Raw genomic sequence first — 20,715 nt, forward strand, 5'->3', positions numbered from 1 at the left:
AAGTTGTTTTGGATTTGACTGATGCCGTAGATTTTGATTTGGTATCCTAAGTCAATTTGGACTTGATCTTTAAGACTTATAAGCTCAAGTTGTCGTAAACAGATAAGAAATGTATATTAGTACCCTAAATTTCTAAAATAATATGGAAACGAAGCTAGACAGTGAACAGCCTATACCAGCCAAGGAAATAAGCAATCTGTGCAGGAAGGTACGTACAATTGCTCCTTTCTAGCAAAATGTTTGCAGGTCCACCATGCTATGTATTTTTTATAAACTTTTTGTTAATTTTTAAATTAAGTAATTATATCTGCTGCCATATTTATTTGGAACAGTTTCAAGCCATGGAAGGACGGCTTAAATTATTAATTGTTCTATTACATCTAATTATTCACTTCAATGCGTTGTTGCCGGTTCCTTTTTTATATATATATAAAATGGATAGAAAAAAGAAAAGAACAAGCCCACCTTTACGTAGCAACCCCGCCTGGATCCCCGCCCCGCTAGGAGAGTGTTTGATGCGGGCCGAAATGGCCGTATGTTGGGCACCCCGACCGGTTTTACTCATGCCCTTTCCATCCGTGGGCCCGACTCAGCTATCCCTTTGGGCTCTGATTCGAGTCCCACGTGTGAGTACATCACACCTGGCACCACTCCGGCTATTAGAGGTTCAAGAGTGGTCCTATACCTTATATCCAAGCAGTGGCCGAAGCCATATTTTAATCGTCGCCGCAGCGACTCGAACTTGGGACCATGAGATTAGAATCTGCGCCCAATACCCTTAGGCTACCACCTTGGTGGCTCGCCGGTTCCCTTTGTGTCCTCAAACCGGGTCAAGGATAGGAACCAAAACCCGCTGCACGGATTGATTTTTTCTTAAAGAGGTACCGTTGTACGTAACAGCTTGCGTATCAACCATGGAATAACAAAGCTCGCCTTATAAACCTCGTCTCTGAACGCACGAAGAGCACGCCTGAGGGACCTATACATGACACTAGCCAGTATCACAAATGATTTCAGGAGTAGGGATTAATGAAAAGATTGGCACTAAGTTTCCACATATTCCAGATTGAAATGTTAGTTGATGCATCCTAGCTAAGAATTTAGATCTGGATAATTATAATCAATGTGTATTCCTTCATTTCTCTTATTATGTTATATATAATTATTTTTATATAAGATAAAGTTGTTATTTATTAAGTAATGGTTATTTCTACTCTTGGAAAACTGATATCAACTGAGTTCCTGCCTGCAACTCAACTGAGTTCCTGCCTAAAATCAAACGCTGTTGGCTATTATCAAGCTTAAATTGAAATTGATAAGGCTCAGAATACCTAGTTCTTTTTTCCCCCTACCAACTTAATTCTATATATATATATATATATATATATATATATATATATGTGTGTGTGTGTGTGTGTGTGTGTGAGGACTCGTACGGACGTGTGTTTAGTCCCACATCGGTTATTCACTGGGTAGATCTTGGATATTCATACAGGATCAGAATTTAAATAATACCTTACAGCTAATCTTTTTAGATGAGGTTCTGAATTATTACATATGGTCTCATAGTAGACCTAGTCCATAATCTATGTAGACTAGGAGACACTATAACATAAATTTATTGGAACTGTTAACGAAGACATCAAGATTTAAACTGGAGGAGTATGTTCCCAAGCACGTCCCTCTTGTTCTTAGGTTGCATGGAGGCATTAGACCTAAAAATAATTTATTTGGACGACATTATCAAATTTAACCGGAGGAAGGTCAGGGAAAGGTGGTTGCCGTCAAATTCATTTGGACGACCGTTATAACGGTATGACGGCCGTTATTTTGTACCCTAATTCAGTCCGGGCGGGTGGGCTTATCCTAATTAGGACCGAGTAAGACGAGTGCCTCCCTCCCTCTCTCGACCTACGTGTCCATCGCGGCCTCGAGATTTCGGCGGACAGGCGCCTTTATTCCAGGTCTCGTTCCTTTACATCCCCAATCCCAAATCCCTCCGTTTCTTTTTCTTTTATTCCTTCTTTCCCTTATCGTTGCGTTAGGACTAACCAAGCCGTTACAGAATCTGGCGTTCTTTCGTTATTTCTTTTATAAATTTCTTCATACTTAGATCTGACGTATGCCAATATGAAACCCTAACTGTAGAAAGAGTTGGGAATGTGAGAGGACCGATCGAACACCAAGAAGAATTCTAATTCTCGATGGAAATCATATCCCCGTTTGGATTTGCCAGAATAACACTATTAGGATAGTGACTTGCCACGATTGAGTTTCCCCATCTTAGTAGAAGTTTTGATGTCAGTCGAGGCGATGAATTCAATGCAAAGATTGAGTTTTCCCTTTCTTTGTAGGATAGTGACACGCAATGTTGCAATGAACGTGTGCCGGGAGCCAACTGGGGTAAGTGCATGGTAGTATTCTTTGTAGACAGGAATCAGTTATTGCAGTTGTCCATTTTTTGCTACTGTTTGTCGGTGCATTGGACTTCAATTATTGTCATTCTAATCCGTTAAAATTTATGAATTCGTCCTTTCAAATCGCCATGACCTGGATATCTAAAGATCAAAGCTGATTGATCGGAAAGGCTTATAGCGACTTATAAGAAGGTATGTTACTGGAATTTCTGTATGTAAGTGATTTTTGTTGGAGATTTTAGTACTTGGTGTTTGTCGAGCTTGTCTCTCATCAAGCTCAGGGCGCTGCCGAGAATGCTACTAAGAATTGGACAATTATCTGCAAAATAGGATAGCACATAGGAGATCTAACAATTTACTGACAAGTTAATATTAGCCTTGCAGAACATGTCTCGTCTTTGGGGATGCATGGTTGAGATTCATTGTAGAAGCTTTGTGGTCATGTTGCTTTTACTGGATGTGAGGGTGGATTTATGGTATGGACAATATGATGGAGTTGGCCCTGGTCGAGTAATTTCATGAGATGCTTTGCTTTCAGTATCTATGTTAACTCTTTTTACGATCAATTCTTAAAGAAGAGAGCTTTTCAAAATGTGCTATACCCATCTTCTTTTTCACAATAATAAGCCAACCTTTTTTAGTGTTTTATGACTATGAAAACCTAAGATATAATAAAGCTCGCATATTGCCACTCTTACTAAACTTTGGATTTTTAAAAATTAAAATAACATTTAATTCTTATTTTTCACAATGTTGTTCTGCAAATTATGGGAATGTAACGGGATCTTCCTTATACAAACTTTGAAAATGTTTAAGAAATTTCTTATTTTATAAATCAATATTAAGTGAGGTTTAATTTGTATTATTATTTATGAAATATGCTTCTTAGTTTTAGCATTTATCTCAGATCTACAAGATCATAGTCTCTTAAGATTAAACATTAAAATAGAGAAATAGTTGGGGAAAATTTAATTTGTCTCCTGTATATTTTGAAGCCCAACACCCAGTTGCTTCTTGGTTGTCTTGAAATACATAAGCAAGTTTTGTTATAAGAAATTATTTGTGAAAGGCTGGATCTATCACTCTCAACTTAAATGTATTAAGTTGATGCAGCAACCAAGTAAATTTCAGTTGGAATCATGGGAACCTGGTATAATTGACTGAAATTGCAATGCATCCTGGATTAACATCGTTTCTAGCCAAAACCTAAATTTTTTTACACAAAAATGATTCCATTTTCGTTAAAATCTAAAAGCATGGTTAATTTAGTTTTATTTGATAGTCTTTTTCTTCCTCCAGAGAAAATTACAAATGTTGAATCTGGCACATTTACTTCTAACCAAAAAATCATGTAGTAGTTAAGTGCGATAGCTGACACTATGAATAACATATAGGAGTGCTTAATGGGCTATAATTATCAGCTGCTGTATAAATATCCCCAGTTTATACGTTTCCAGCATGATCCAAGTGATGATAGCTGAAATCATGCATTTCAGTGAAGTAGAATGAAGCTGAGGGGCAAAATAATCAATTTTCTAGGTGAAACAATGGAAATCAGTTAAAATTTTAGACCGTACTATGACTTTATCAATTTTCTGTGTTTTCCAGAAAATTGCTAATGAATATTTTGATGCCACTCTTTTTAGTACTGAATGGTTCAAATGGTCATTGCATAGAAGAGTTCATGCCTTTTGTTTCATCACCTTGCCACTGAATCTAAACATAAAGTCCCGTTGAAAAGACAGATATCTTTATAAGTGCTCCATTATGAAACCAGAAAGATGGGCCATATTTTATCCATTATTTCTTTGCATAGAGCATGCTTATGATCTTATTGCGGGCGAGGTAAGGATAAGGCCGGTGCCTGCAGAAATGACCTTTCCAACCCTTTGCTAATATAAGCTAGTATTGTTTCAAATTCTAGTCTAAGATCTTGCACGCTTCAGGATTATAGTGATGATAGATGATTGGTTAGAGACTTCTTCAGGGGATAGTTTGGAAAATTAATTTAAGATCTTATTGTATGAAGTGTATCTCGTTAGTAATTTGATTGGTATAAGCACTGAAATATTGGCTGAATTTAACCTGCTTCTTGAGAAAAATTGAGGACAAATAATACACAGAACTCATGACTAAAGAGTTGTGATGCAGGTCTTTACAGGGGGGAGGGATGAAGTTCTATATGAGTGTCCAGCATTGAGTAGTTGGGAGGAGCATATGGAATCACAAGGTGCAGGCATTAGTTCCAGGTCATGGTTGGGTCTTGTATTACTTGGTTCCACATTAACCAGGTAAAACTTTTTGATCCCCCACCCCCTACAAATGGTTTAGCCTGATCAAAGCTGAATAGGTACTGAAAAGGTACTTTTATTCTGGGAAGCAAATGGGACCTCAGAGTCATGACTTATGCATATTATGCCATACCAGTGGTTTCTCTCCTCCTATGCAAGAACACATCTCCAGCCATGAAGACATCAAATCGACTCCCATTCAACATCATGCCTCGAAGTTAGGAACAAAATATTCTAAAGCAATCTCTGTTGGTGCCAAGAATTCTGACCACATTCTAGTTTGTTCAAGAAGCTCGTTAAGCTTTCTAATCGAGTTCCTTGATTGTTTAGTCCCCTATTTTAATGCAATCAAAATGGTGTTATATCATCTTCTCAAAATCATCCATTTTTTATGTTAATTACTTCCATAAAAGCACTCATAGCTAATATCAAAGTAGTGTTACAAGAGATGTAGAGAAGGAATTTCATTCTTAGAACTCATCACTCTGTATCTCTCTTCCTGGCATTGCATATTTGATCTATTTAATTTACATTTCATGAAAGATGTACCTTTATTTGTTTAACTTCATCATTTGCTGATCTCCTGATTCTTCTTATGTCATCCTATTTTTTGATTTTTCCTTGAATCTTAGAACTTCAAGATTTAGCAGACAACCTTAAAATTAGTGCCTTGCCTCCATATTCTTTTGGATCACTATAAAAGCTAAACATATTATTGGTTGATTATACCAGTCATTCCAGCTGTTTTGTTCTGTTCTTCAATCGTCACCTCTAGATCTTCCTTTTTCATTGCTAGTTGGAAATCATTGTTCTGACTATTAGTGTTTGCTTTCATAAAATTACAAATTGAAGCATTCTTGCACTTTTCGATTATTTGGCAAAAAAATATTGATGCTCCATAATTTCTTGTATGATGCTTCAAGGTCCAGCCTTCTGTGTAATTTTTTTTGCAGCAACTCAAGGGACTTTTCAAGGTCTTGCCCTCCCCTGCTGACTAACTTGTTTTTTGATACATAGGGAACATATAGAGGTAATTATGTAGGAATCTTAGCCAGACAAGTAGATAGTTATTTGATGAGCTCACATGAGGTGGTCACATGGATTTCAGATGGGTTGGCACAAAAAGATTTGCAATTTTTTTTGTCTGTAGAAAAACTTGTATCTGCTGAGGAACAATATATTAGCTGTTATTTTCTAGTCATTTTGTACTCCAAGAAGTTCAACGATTAGAAGCAAGGATTGTACTCCCTGAGAGTTCCTCTAGGCTGTTTGCGTCTCCGGTGTTTATGTCGAGGCGGTAAAAAGCTTCCTGTTTTGCTTGGATATGCCAAAATATTAAAGAGTACTATAGTTGTGCATTCTGCCCAATCTACAGTCTTAACTGAAGGCTCATCTGTTCAACTATATAATACAAATTGTCCTCTGTTGCTGGAAATTGGACCTGGGGGCGGCCGTCGGCTGAGAAGGAGGAGCTCCGGCGTAAGATGGCGGGCGGCGTCCTCCTGGGGACTTGCAAAAAGCCGGTGGCCGGGGTTTCCAGCGTCGGCCCTCCGATGCCTAAGTCAGAGGGGGCAAAAGTATAAGAGGAGAGAAAATATGTTTCCGGAGTTTCAGAGTCCAACCCCCTCTAAGATGGAGGGATTCCCCTTTTATAGAGGGGTACAGGATTACCTGTGATGTGACGGGGCGAACGGGTTACCGTCATGATTGAGCATGTCGTATGAATTAATGCACGATCGTGTAAATTAATGCGTTGCCGTAGGAAATCAAGCCGGAGCCAACGAGTCGTTGTGGCTGATCGGACGTAGCTGAGCAGGTCAGCTGTTTGTCGTGGAGGGCTTGAGATCCGTGGATAGCATGCGCATTAATTGTTGAGTGAGCCGGAGATAAGCAGAGGCCATGCGCATTGATTGTTGAGTGAGCCGGAGATCAGCAGAGGCCATGCGCATTGATTGTTGGCAGCGGTAGCAGGGCATGGTCTCCGGTCGAGTCGCAGAAGGATGTGACCGCGGTAGGTGGATGGTGAGGCCGGGCTTCCGAGGTCGAGAACGTTGAGGTCGGGCGCCAGGTCGGGGGTCTCGGAGTCGAGCGTCTGGCCGGGTGCCGGGTCGAGGGTCCTGAGGTCGGACTTTCAGTTGGGCATCTTGAAGTCGGACGCCCTCGGGTCAGATGCTTCCAGGTCGAGCGCCCTCGGGTTGGGTATCTTGAGGTCGGGCGTATTCAGGTCGGGCGCCTTCAGTCACGTGCTGGCGATCTGCTCACATGCTTCAGGACGATTTATTTTTCCCCAACACCCCCTAAACCATTCATGAGGTGCATCTCACTGTGTGCGCTACCCCACTTTGCATCTGCACATTTACCTCGCCACGTACATCCCACCTGCCACACTTTAGTTTGTATAGAAATGTAAAGTATCATTTGAATTGAAATAAAGGCCAAACTTCCAAACTTTTTTCCTCTGCATCTGCTTCCTGTCAATTTCAGCATTCTCTTTTCCATAACTGAATATGTTGTTTTTGCTTCAGAAGACCAGTCAGATCTATGTCGATGTTTCATTGGTAATATTACTGCTGCTCCTACTGCCAGATCGAGTATGACTTGAGGGGGAGCTACTGTACCAATATAATATTGATATCCCTTGCTTGGGTGCAGGAATAACTAGAAGCCTATGATTCTATCGTGAGGAGTGGGAATTAATAATTGCCGGATATATAGAACAAAATATGTATCTGATAAAGCAAATGGTAGAAATGTGTGAGGTTACAAGAATTACTGTAGGTTAGAAGTCTCTTGCTGAATCTTCAGCTATCTCCCATGAGCAGAGATTGTGAAGACATGGTGGTCCACGGTAAGAGAGTGATGTTTATTGACCATAATAGAAGTAATATTATTCTTTGGACAGGAGTATAGAGCTGTTCTGGTCATGTCAGATGACCAGTTTCTTGTCTCTATTTTCTGATTCTAGTTGCATCTGAGATTCTTCTGGTAAAGTCAACAGTTGCCCTAGGAGCTGTCATTGTGGATGGCACAATGGCATGGGCTAAGGCGGCGGGGGCAACGAAAGCTGCAGGTGCGTGCCATAGCATGGCCACTGCTATAACAACTGCAGCAACGAGAGCCATCTCAGGAACCAAGAACATAGAAACAGATACTTCAAGACAAAAAAAAAAAAAGAAAAAGAAGAGGTTGTCCTGAAAGGTGAGCAATCAATTTTAATCTTGGCATAACAAGGTATAACAATTCTGCATTGGGATGCTACTGACATTAAAGCTGTGCTGCCGGGGCATAACAATTTTGATCTTGGATGCTGTTACTGAAAAATTATACTGCCTGTCCGCCTAGGATACGTGTTTAATTCAGAAGCTGTTATTATAGCAAAGAATGCTTTGATGGCCCAAAGCCAATTTATGTGCACCTAGAAGGTCATGTCATATATATATATTCATCTTGAATTACACTATGTTTGCATCAATTTGGTTTATTTATGCTAAGTTATAAGTCGGAAGATTAATTATGCAAAAGTCGGCTAAGCTTTTCTAAAATTTATGCTATTCTTTGGTTCTATGATGTAAACTATGATATATTGATTTTTTCTGTAGATCCAGATGATGTGGGAATAACAAATAAGATCAGAGAACTCTTCGGACCAGCAGCAACACTTATGATAAAAATTAAAAAAAATCACATGGCATCTGGTCTTCAAAATCAATACCATATTCTTTGTTTTGTCTAAGCTGGTAGAGTTAGTCAGCCAACCTTTGTTTTGCCGTACCTTTTTTGGTTATGGTGTTTTATATATATATATATGTATATATATATACTGTAGTTTAGTCTTGCCTTACTGTTATATATGATTCTGGCATGGGGAAGGAAAGACAAAAAAAAATCTGGATTAGAAGGTATCTCGAGCACTTTCTAATTTCCCGCTCGTAGCATCAATTCACCTCGGCAATTGGATGGATAATTTTCTCCGTTTTTGAATTTAGATGATTGGTGGCCTTTTCGCTTTCTTTTTAAATATTTACGGAGAGTTTTATGGAACTTGAGGGGCGGCCGTCGGTTGTAATATTCGGGCACCATGAATCAGGACAAAGGGAATGAGCGTTTGTGTGAATTCGCATATCCGAGTGACGATATTCTCCTGCCTCACCGGTCGTTCTCACTTCTCGCACTGTGCTTCGCCATTGGGTAGCCCTTCATTGAAAGATCATTTTTAAATGCAATCCTACGTCAAGCTTATTTAGCATCCAAGTGCTAGTGCTGATGTGGTTTCTTCTGTTTGGACTAATTTTAATGTTTCTATTCGATTTTCACCGTTTGAATATGGATGGTTAAGAGCGATAGTCGTTATCTGAATGATGCTTTGCTGCGATGTTCGTTATTTAAATATGAATGGTGACAAGTGATGCTTGTAATATGCCCCACAAATGTGCTGCAAAACTTTATACTTCTATATATGTAAGAGAAAACTAATACCTAACCACTTGTTGATGGTCATTTAACGACTTTGGCCCAACTATGTAATATTAAGTCCTTGATTTGATTTGCTCACCCTTGTGCTTTATTTTGCACGTATTGACTCACAATTATTTTATTTTTGCACAGATTAGGATAATGAATAATTTGCTATGAAAATGTGAATTAGGCTTGTTCTCAGTAATCACACCACCATTTTGCTCAGCAAGCGGACCTTCTGAGTTTTCTTTTTGTTCGTGTTTTGAGAGTATATTTGTGTAGGGTGAGGGTAGCAGGGCATCCCCTCAATGGTTTCGAGCGACTTCAACTGCATTGGTGGTCCTCAGGAGAAAAGGAAAAAAGAGAAGGTAGGCTCTACGCAGAAAATTGAGTCTAGGGAAATCCTGAAGTTCATCGGCTTGAACAGATTGGTTGAACTAGGCTTTTTAGGATCAAAGTTTACATGGTGCTACAATCACTTAGGTGAGGCCAAAGTTTGAGAGAAGATATGGAGGTTTGGCGTTCACCCTAGGCTTAGCCCTTTCATTTGGAAGGTGACTTAGGGTCACCTTTCCACCAGGGGGTGTTGAGAGACCAGGAGATGAACATCCCTCCGACCTGCCCTTTTTGTGATGAGGTGGTGGAGACTATGGATCATGTTCTTTTCTGTTGCCAGAGGGTGGAGACTCACCGGCCAGCATAAGAATTTCCTTCAGTCAACTACACTAGCCCTGATCTTCCTCGAGTCTTTGCAGGGCCATATCAGCAATGTGTTATTGAGACAGTGGGACATCATAGCCTCTTATATTGCCTACCGCATTTAATTGACCAAGAATGCCTATATCTTTGACCGCATTAGACAGTCGGCCAGATTTGTGTTAGAGAGGGCTATGATATAGGCGGCTGAGTTTTTTCATACTGCTTCTGTTGGAGTGATGGCGACAGCTTGGGACACATGAGACTCCTACTCTGCTCTTGCAGCGACCCTGTTTGTTACTTTTACATAGGAGTCCTCACCTTTTAGTTTCCTCAAAGTTAACTTTAATGGCGGCAACATAGGAGGGTCTGGCTTTGTGATCAGAGGGCCAAACTCGAGGCTGCTAATAGCAGGTGGATATAGGGTCTTTGATATCTTGGTTTCTGGTGCGGAACTGAGAGCGGCCTAGGCAGGCATCATCTACACTAGGTGGATCCTACGGGCTGACAACATAACAGTTGACGGTGACTCGACCACTGTGGTCGGTTGGATCCAGAGCCAGATGGGGGCAACAGTCTTCCACCCACTTTTGGTTGACATTTGGAGCAGCTTGAGAGAGTGCACATCCTTTGTAGCTAAGCGAATGGTGCAGTGGATTGGGTTGCCTTCTATACGGCGGAGCACTCGGGAGAGGTTTTGTGGACAACTTTGTCAGCTCTCTCAATTGCGCTTCATGGCATTTTACTTTCTAATCTTCTTGAATGTATCTATGATCCGTCCACCCAATAAAAAAAAAGGGAAAAAAAGTAAGATATAAAAGAAGATAAATGAAGTAATATATATATATATATATATATATATATATGTTAAATAGAAAATACATTATTTTTTTCTTGACTGATTCCAACTTGTGTTTTATTTTACTGAACCGAAATTCAAACCCATTGTTTGGTCTATCAAATTTTGAGAACTCATCGAAATCAAACCATATTGGGCTCATTGCACGTAACGAGGTAATGAGCTCATTGTCATTTACTGAATCCTGTTGCTCAAAAAAATAAAAAAGGGATAAACTGCAGCTAACTTCATCGAGGCAACGGACAGAGAAAAAACAAAGAATTTTTTGAATCATATAAACTCCAACTAGCTTCATTTAGGCAACGGATAATAAAAATACAACTAATTTACTGAATCATATGGTTTGATATGCATGAGAACATATGTTTCGATCTTCGTGTGACAAATATCAGCAAAAAATTGTAAATACAAATATAAATCTTCATATTTATATATAGGCATTAGTTCATAGAATTTCGTATGCATCAATACGATATAGGAAAGAAATAATAATAAAAATTTTAATTAATTCATTCGATAATTGCATTCTATTTTTTATTTCTATTTTTTTTCTCAGAAGAAGGTATTTAGAAAAAAAATAAAAAAATTAATTTATTCTTAATAGTTATTTTTTAATGAGGAGCATATTCGAGATCAAAATTATAGGAAGATACTTTTTAATCATTCCTACCGACTTAAAGCTCTTATTATGATTTGCCGTTAAATTTGCAGGACGGCCGGCAAATCCGGCTCACCCGGCCGGCGGCGTTCGTACTACGCTTCTGACGCAGTAAAAGTGCTCCGCATGTGGACGCCGAAAAAGTTGGCAGCGGCATCGTCCCCGCAGTTACCATTTTGGAATGCCTCATCCCATTCCTCCCCACTCCTCTCCCTTACACTAAATCGCACGGCGTTGCCATCTCAGCATCAGGGTTCAGGGACCAACCTGATACGCCACATATGGCAAGGCGATGGGAAATCCGCAGGTCCAGCTGGCATCGCCATTCCGTAACCTTCCTATAATACGAAGTCCTTCCCATGGAAACTCACCATTGGAACTTTTGAGAGCACAAGGGCGAGCGAGAGGGTCACCTTCAACATCAATGGATGCCGTTCTGGTGACTCTGCGGAACACTCCAGTTGGGGTTGTTACGTCCCTCGCTCTCGGCCTCCTTACCGTTGCCATCATCGTCGGGAAGCTTCGCGTCGGTCGGAGCCGGCGCTTAAACCGTCCCCCAGGTAATCTGTTCTTCCCCCTTAATCTAACTCTCTCGCTCTTCTTCTTGTTCTTGTTTCTCTTTATTGCCGTAAAATTTCTATTATTGTATATTTGTATTTAACTGTGATTAAAAGAAAGGACGAGGGAGTGTCTTTTATTTGATTATTTGATTGATAGGAATTTTAGTTCTGAGTAATTTCCTACTTTTAGTTCATTTGGGTGTCTCTTTAACGAACAGTTTCTTTTGTGGCGATGATGTTAACACATCGTCTCTTAATTTCTTACGGAAGAATCGTAAGGAACTGATGCTAAGAAATTTTAAGTGGATTTTGAATTGGAATATGTATATATATATTTTTTTTGATGTAGCTGTTCCTGGGCTGCCTTTGATTGGGAATCTGCATCAGCTCAAGGACAAGAAACCCCACCAGACCTTCGCGAAATGGGCAGAAATTTATGGGCCTATCTACTCCATCAGAACAGGAGCTTCTACGGTGGTCGTCCTCAATTCAGCTGCAGTGGCCAAGGAGGTAAGCGGCGTCTTCCGGTCTATTTTCCCTTTATGATCCTGGAGATTTCTCTGCTATTGTGGTTGGTTTCAGTATACAAATTTGGTTTCATAAGAGAATATAGTTTTCAATAGAACCAAATATGTGGGACGACATTTTGTAGATACCTGTTAAATAGTTGGTAATTTGAAAAAAAAAACAAAAAGACATTAGATTCATCTAATGCATCTTGAGAGTATCCAGGTTGTTGCCTAAAGTGACAACCCAAGAGGAAGGATGAATTGGATTTTCTAAAAATTATGTTCCCTAATTTTCTTTGAATTGAATACAACGGAATGATAAGATGTTATTTACTTAAGCTCTAGGCAATTACAAGTAAAGCAGTGGAAAATTAAGCCAGAGCAATTATACTATGGCTTTAGGGTGCAATTGATCTAAAATTAACTTATAGTTGTATGATCAATTTTAATCTATGTGAATGGTAGGAATGGAGTGGAAGCTAAGCAAGTTCTAAACAATCACTTATAAATCAATAGGAAACAAAGCTAGAGATATTACACAATCAAGTATGAATGTAGGGCATGAAACACAAGAGATAAGGCATCACAAAATACATACAAAGATGTATAGTAGTTCGGTGCACCCCAGCACCTACATCCACTCCCCAAGACCTCTTAGAAATTTCACTATAATCCCTCATATTACAGTTGGTTATTTTACAAGCTCACAACCTAACTTATTGTTTTCACGAGATCACAACGAACTCGGTCGGTTTTCACAGGCTCACCGACTAGAACAAGTCCGATTGTTTTCACGGGCTCACAATCCAACCCAGTTGGTTTTTTCCGGATTACCAACTACAACCTATAACGTTGGTTTTTACTGGCTCACCAACAATCCTTAACCCCTTGATTCAATCCTTTGATTGAATCAAGTTACAAGATGTCAGAATAGGAGTTTAAAACAAATACAAGCTTCTCAAACAAGCAGATATAAAAAATATAAACAAATAGAGTAAAGAGAAGAAGCTCTCAAACAAGTTTTGTAGATAAAGGAACTCGGCTTCTTCTTTACTTGACCCTCTTCTGATTTCGCACGAGGTAGAGAATCACTGAGGCAGCACACAGTTGGAAAGGAAGCTTTGGGATTCATTTAGATGCTCTTCTTTTCTCTCTTTTGCTTTGAATGACCCTTTTGTGCTTTTGGGAGGTTTCTCTTAAAATCTCTTTGAAATCTCTTTTCTATGTGTTCTCTCTCTCTTGCTACCTTCTCCTCTTGCTCTCCCCTTGATTTTATAGCTTTGGATGGCGTGGGAGCAAAGATCTAGCCGTTAGAGACAAGATAGAGCCGTTGGAGTTGAGAAAAAACTAGCCGTTATGCCTCCCAGCGTGCTCGAGTCGACTCGGCTAAAACAGGAGTCGACTCGTGAATAGGAGTCTGCCCGGCACTGTAGTTGGGAGTCGACTCGAGAACTGTAGCGCTGAAAACTACTTTCTGTCCTGACTGAGAGAGACGGCTTGAATGCAGTAGGAGTCGACTCGGCATTGTAGCTGGAGTCAGCTCGTGAATAGTAGGAGTCGGCTCGAGCACTGTAGCGCTGAAAATCAACTCTCTGTCTTTTTCCGCGGGAGTCGGCTCGTGAACAGTAGGAGTCGACTCGAGCACTGTTCCTTGAAACTCCAGAGTGCCAGAGTCGACTCTGAACTTTCAGGAGTCGACTCGAGGACTGTTCTTTTGAATTTTTCTTGAAGTTTGCTCTTCCAACTTGAATCCTTTGAACTTGAACCTTGGGCCAATGAAGTATGGCTTTCTTCCAACTTTTCTTGAGAGCTTTTGAGGCCTTCTTGTATTTTTCTAACTTGCTATGTTCCTTGCAAAACAAATTATCTTTCTTCTTGCAACGTAAACATTTGTAATTATACTTCAAGGTTTTGTGATCATCAAAATCAATCTTTGGGTCAGCACAGGTAATGGATTAAAGATACTGATGGAAGGAATGATTTCCCATTCAAAGTGTTTTTGTTGCAAAAAAGATCATTGTTTGATGAAATGTTTATCGCTAATAATGTGTATTTGTTTTGTTGTTGAGGCATAATATTTATTTTTTTGCAGGCATTGGTGACTAGATTCAACTCTCTCTCGACTCGAAAGCTTTCAAATGCGCTGACATTGCTCACTTCCAACAAATCTATGGTTGCCACGAGTGACTACGGCGAGTTCCATAAAATGGTGAAGCGCTACATCCTCACGAGTGTTTTGGGATCAAATGCTCAGGTTTGCAATACAAGAGTTGTCCCTTTGCCCATTGGTTCACATAAAAGCGCATACAGGATGCCATTTTGTTTGTTTCATAATACTTTTATATTGGGTCCTCTTAAGCTAAAATGATCTTCTGTGCTATCCCATATCAGAAGCAATATCGTGGCCTCAGGGACAGCATGATCAATAACGTCGTAAACATTCTGCATTCAGAGATAAAGGACAATCCTCAAAGTGCAGTCAACCTCAGGGAGCCATTTGAGGTGGAGCTTTTCCGATTATCCTTGAAAGAAGTAAGTGTCGTCCTACATAAATCATAAGTCCTATCTTCAGATACAAGCACGATTTATATCTAAATAGAGAATGCAGCATATGAGTCATGTCTTCACACTTAAAAATAGGCATATTGGAGCTTCTTTTTTGGTACATATTAGAGCTTCTTTTCTTGGTATTTATTATTATGTTTTACATAAAACAACTATTTTTATGTTATACCATATCTAACAAGTTTAATTCCCGATTCTTTTGTATTATGATATTCTCTCTCTCTCTCTCTCTCATGCTCTGTCCGTTTTAACCATACGTACAAAAATCAGTGTGCTTTCGGAAGTTTTTTTGGATGCTTCATTACGCTCCACATAGAACTTGTATCTTCAAACAGTTATACACTTGAAGTTTGCTGGCTGTGCACCTATAGTTTCAGGTACTTGGTGTCGAACTCTTTACCTTCAGGCAATAAAGATCCATACAGGTGGGTGATTTGTTGTGTTCTACGTAGGCTATACAATAGATAGATCTTGAGTACTTATACAAGGCCAGGAACCTAAATAATACGCTCCGACTAGTTTTTTTGGATGAGGTCTTAGATTGTTATAAATAGTATCAAAGCAAATCTAGCCTATGATCCATATGGACTAGGAAATATTACAATATGGGCCTATCTGGGTTGACCATGAGCTGATCGTGGTATTTGTGATTGGATTTGTAATACTTGGAATTGGATTTAAATAGATTTAGACTTTTAATCTAGCGAAGACATCAAGGCTTAAACGGAGGAAGTATGCAATGTGTTTAGTCCTATATTGACTCTGCAATGGGTAGATCCTGGTTATTTATACAGGTCCAAGGAATCCGAATAATACTTTTTGGCCAGCCTTTTTGGATGAGATCTTGGGTTGTTACACATACCGATATTATTAAAGTCATATATTTTTCTCAATTTAGTGAGAGCATATAAATTGAGCTTCTCATATCTTTTTCTTTTTTCTTCTTTCCTCGACGTTCTCCATATCTCAAGTCAATGCTCCCCTAGCCGCTTCGGTTTATAAACAGACACTCCATTATGGGGCATGCTGCATACCACAATGTCTTTTGTCTACATATATACTTATGGCATTATGAGCAAAAGCTACATATGTATTGCTGAGAAGCACATTGAAAGCTTATAAAACACCTGAGCATCTTGCAGGCTCTGGGCAAGGATGTAGAATCTGTTTACGTGGAGGAACTTGGGCAAGAGATGTCAAAGAAAGAAATTTTTGATGTCCTAGTCATGGATCCAATGATGGGTGCAATAGAGGTAGACTGGAGGGATTTCTTCCCGTATCTGAGATGGGTTCCTAATAGGAGCATGGAAATGAAAATTCAAAGAATGGTGACTCGTAAGAGAGCGGTGACAAGGGCCTTGATCAATGAACAGAAGAAACGCATTGCACTTGGAGAGGTCTTCATCCCTCCTTGTGTCTCTTTTTTTCTAGTTCTCATGCTTTTAACAATGATGCTCCAATCCAAACATCAAAAATGAATGTACCTTTTTTTGTCATCAATGCGCAGGAAATAAACTGCTATCTGGACTTTCTACTGTCTGAAAACAATCTGACAGAGGAGCAGTTGATCACGTTGATTTGGGAAGCGATAATTGAGTCCTCTGACACAACTTTGGTCACAACAGAATGGGCTATGTATGAACTTGCTAAGAATCCAAAGTGTCAGGTAACTGGCAAAGCACATGTTGTTAGCTTTGTTCCTCTCTTTTTTTAGATGTGCCTTATTTATCTCCTTAATCTTCAGGATCGCCTTTATCATGAAATCCGAGAAGTATGTGGGTCTGAAATGGTTATGGAGGAGCACTTGCCACAGCTACCATACCTGAATGCTGTTTTCCATGAAACTCTAAGGAAGTATTCTCCTGCTCCTATTGTTCCCCTTAGATATGCCCATGAAGACACCCAACTAGGAGGGTATGACATTCCGGCTGGGACACAGGTGAGCATTCTAAGCAACAGAGAGCTTTTGATAATCTGCTCGTTGATTCTGTAGGGTTGCGTGTGTCATCTCATGAAGCTTGCAAATGTTTACAGATTGCCATCAATCTTTATGCATGTAATATGGACAAGAAGGACTGGGATGAACCTGAAGAATGGAAGCCTGAGAGATTTCTGTCTAGCAATTTCGAACCAATGGATCTTCACAAGACGATGGCTTTTGGAGGAGGAAAAAGAGTATGTGCTGGATCTTTGCAGGCAATGCTAATTTCTTGTACGGCCATTGGTAGACTCGTGCAAGAGTTTGATTGGAGACTGAAAGAAGGAGAGGAAGATAACATGGATACTGTTAAGCTCACAACCCACAAACTTCAGCCTATGCATGCATACATTGCCGCCAGAGCAATGGATCATTCTGGATTGCAGTCATCCTAAATTCGTTTTCCCTTCTTATGCTTGTCTCACTAGCTGTGCTAGTATTTTTATTTAATAAAGCTATATGAAACAAATACCTCTGTTCCTGGTCTAGAACTTCATACAGTGTAGGATGTAATTCTGCATATATTGCAGTTGTCAGCCTATTTAGCAACTCTGCCGACTGGCTTCCTAGGTGCAATGTTTTTATTCGTCAATCAGTGATGCGACGCTGATTTTACCTGACACCTTAGTGAATTATACAAATATGTTGGTATATTTTCCTGGTATCTTTTTTAATTATGAAAGAAAATTAGTATTTTAACCAAAGTGTGTTCTTATCATGGGTATGGGTTAATGCAGTACCGGACATTTCTGCTGGACATCCTCTTTGTTTCTTTCCTACGTTTTTGCAATTATAACTCATTGCCTTGTTTCATACTATTTATTTATTATTTTGCAATCTTAAATCATAGGAAAGGCTGCAAAATGTTAGCTTATTACCAATCAAAGTACATGCCAATATAATCTCTCGAAGGGCAACGAGGAAGGCTAACCGGCAAGCATGAGAAAGCCACGAGAGCACTTAAGAAGACCTTTGAAGAACTGGAACAATCGACGACGGTTGGCAGCAAGAAAATATGAAGCATAGGTCAGGCGGTCATGTTATCAGATCAAGTCATGTTATCAGCCATGATCATGATTATGGTATCAACATGATATATAAATTCTTAATAAATAGGCTGTACATCTCTCACTTCCAAGAAGTGTTTTTGAGTTTCCATGGCTCCGCCTCATGCTATAAAGATTTAGAGGGCACAGTGAGGACACTACTCTTCGGTAATGGTTCCTGTTGAGAAGTCCTTCATTCGTGGCTTTGGAGAATATTTCATGTCGCTTCTTGAATTTTCCTTGTCATCTTTCCTGCTGAGGTCCCTCAATTCAAACGGCTCATCCATGCTACTAGTCATGCCGTCCGTTGTCGCCTGTCCTGGTTTGGGCTTGGCTCTTGTGAGCAAAGATTTGAAGCAGCCCTTTTTTCTCTCCATATCCTTCATAAATCTTGTAGTACTTCCTCCCGGACAATCAAATGAGATCTCTTAGGAATGTTGAAGTTTGCAAACAGAAGACCCGATGCATCCATCCAACTCGTTCTGTCGCTGCCCACGGAGAGTGTAAGGCTTGGAGAGGGTATGTCAAGATTGGGTTGAATTAGGCTTCCTGCAGGAACGCCGCCTGAGCTTCCTGAGCGTGCTTATGGGGACGACGTAAAATTTCTGGCCTAACATGAGCACGGTGTCAGGCGAGACCACCGCCCATGGCTGGTGGAACACATCCGGGTGAGTGACACAGCATCGAGGGTTCATCATCATGATCTCCGCAGCTAAGATGGGCCTATCATGGAGCTCGACACGGCCACCAGGGGAAACGATCTTGACAAGCATGGTGCTTGTGTTGTTGGGGCACAGCCAACTGGACCAGGCCATCTCCTCTGATGAACTTGAGGCGAGGGACGGCGAGGGACGGCGAGATTAGCTCTTATAATCAATCTCCAGCTCCTTTTGTTTCTAAGACTCGGTTGCTATCATATCCTAGCATACGTCCAACTCTACGTGTTTTGGCTCGTAGATGCTTACTAGGCAATTAAAGGTGCTTCTCGGATAAGAACTTCGCAGAATATCCAAAATTTGTGGGTGGAAAATACTTGTACGCTTCTTCTAAAAATTCTCGCGCACGCAGGTTGTTCTTTGTGAAGTTCAAAATGGCAGCGGAAAAGCCAAAGCATTTTAAGACCGTGCTGACGTCAAATGACGGAGCCTCTTGCTCGGAATATAACGCGAACAAGGCAATGACTTACTCGCATGCCGACCATTGGTGGACTCGGGGCGCTCAGCGGGCGAGAGGGTCAGCGATTTGTTAGTCTCAAATGAAGACAGGTGGAGGGAAGGGTTGGTCTGAGAGATGTTTAGGGAGCAGTTGGCAGAGATGATTCTGGATCTCCCAATGCCTCTTCGGGGGGAGTCTAACAGACTAGTCTGAGCATCGTCGGATCGATCACAGGTGCGAGCTACAGATCTACAAGCTCTTTTCTGGGGGGAGCAGCTAGACGAATTGAGGGAGGATGGATTTGGTGGATGCGGATTCACCTACGGGTAGCGCTCTTCATCTGGAAGGTGATCTGGGGCTGCCTACCTACCACGAGTGTGCTAGTCAAGCGGGGCGTGCGGGTCCCTCAGGAGTACAAGGTATGTCCGGATACCGAGAAGACCATCCGGCATGTTCTTCTGCAGTGCCCTAGGGCTAGAGAGATATGGAAAAAGTCTCCCGCCCCTATTCCCCACTCGGTGGAGTCGGCACAGGATTTGTTACACTTGCTGAGAGCCTATGTGCAAAGCCCTAGGTTTGCGGAGGCTGCGATACTTAGAGCATATCTGGCCTACTATATTTGATTAGATCGAAATGCATGACTCTTTGAGGGCAGGAGGCTCTCGGCGAGGATGGTGGTGGAGAGAGCTGTGCTTCAGGTCGGGGAGGTCTCCTCTTGTGCTTCCTTGTCTTCACTTGGGATGACTAAGGATATCTGGGACACCCGTTGTGCTGTTTTAGCGCCCAGAGTCGCTGTTGTTTCTTGGGTGCCCCCATCCCTTGGTCATCTCAAAGTGAATTTTGATGGCAGTGGAGCGATGGATGGGAGGTCGGGAGGGGTTGGATTTGTTATCAGAGACCACCTTGAGAGATTGGTTGCAGCGGGTGGCTGGTGCACGCCAGGGCTCACTGTTGCTGGGGCAGAGTTGTGGCAGCTTGGGCGGGCATATCCTATGTGAGACGGGTGCTCAGGACCGGGTGGGTGCACCTTGAGGGGGATTCATCTATAGTTATAGATTGGATCCAGGGTGCGGACAGGTATGAAGATGGTCATTCTCTTATTCGTGAGACTCGCAGGCTGGCTATGAAGATGGATGAGTTTCAGGCAGTACATGTTTTCCGAGAGGCAAATAGGCAGCAGACTGGGTCGTCTTCTATGTTGCACGGCATTCCGGGGAGCTCCGCTGGACATCCACGGTAGAGCTTCGGTTCTATTTGTATTTTTTGCTTTTTTTTTCTAACTTAGCAAGATGTACACGCGTATATGAATTACCGTTTTCAAAAAAAAAAAAAAAAAAAACAGGTAACGGTTCTATCGACGCTTTAATACGTCTTGGCCATTGTTGCTGGCATTTTGGAAGCTCTTGCCTGTGTTGTACCTGCAAGCCCAGGAAGCTATTATGAAAATGATCGGTGAGAATATTTGATGGTAGGACTGACGCCGATTTTGTTGGGCGTTGGTTGAGGTCACGGATGGTGCCGAGGCA

The 20,715-nt window shown here is 40.9% G+C and overlaps 1 protein-coding gene across 5 annotated transcripts; it reads left to right on the top strand.

The window, feature by feature from the left end:
• Positions 1 to 1,882: 1,882 nt before the first annotated feature.
• On the top strand, positions 1,883 to 17,687 carry LOC103702042 (ent-kaurene oxidase 2-like). Of its 5 annotated transcripts, none has more exons than XM_039129273.1 (13): positions 1,883 to 1,964; positions 2,360 to 2,403; positions 2,565 to 2,609; positions 2,802 to 2,893; positions 4,569 to 4,708; positions 11,430 to 11,936; positions 12,286 to 12,446; positions 14,538 to 14,699; positions 14,837 to 14,977; positions 16,153 to 16,407; positions 16,518 to 16,676; positions 16,755 to 16,949; positions 17,045 to 17,687. In XM_039129273.1, exons 6-13 carry the CDS (start codon positions 11,669 to 11,671, stop codon positions 17,381 to 17,383), a joined length of 1,680 nt encoding a protein of 559 aa, XP_038985201.1. In that variant the 5' UTR covers positions 1,883 to 1,964; positions 2,360 to 2,403; positions 2,565 to 2,609; positions 2,802 to 2,893; positions 4,569 to 4,708; positions 11,430 to 11,668; the 3' UTR covers positions 17,384 to 17,687. The 5 variants fall into 5 exon arrangements, with proteins under 5 accessions (XP_038985201.1, XP_038985202.1, XP_008782548.2 ...); XM_039129272.1 differs by having other exon boundaries at positions 1,888 to 1,964; positions 2,355 to 2,403; XM_039129274.1 differs by lacking the exon at positions 2,802 to 2,893.
• The last annotated feature ends 3,028 nt before the right edge of the window (positions 17,688 to 20,715 follow it).

This window comes from Phoenix dactylifera, chromosome 8, assembly GCF_009389715.1.
Source record: "Phoenix dactylifera cultivar Barhee BC4 chromosome 8, palm_55x_up_171113_PBpolish2nd_filt_p, whole genome shotgun sequence".
Lineage (NCBI taxonomy): Eukaryota > Viridiplantae > Streptophyta > Magnoliopsida > Arecales > Arecaceae > Phoenix > Phoenix dactylifera.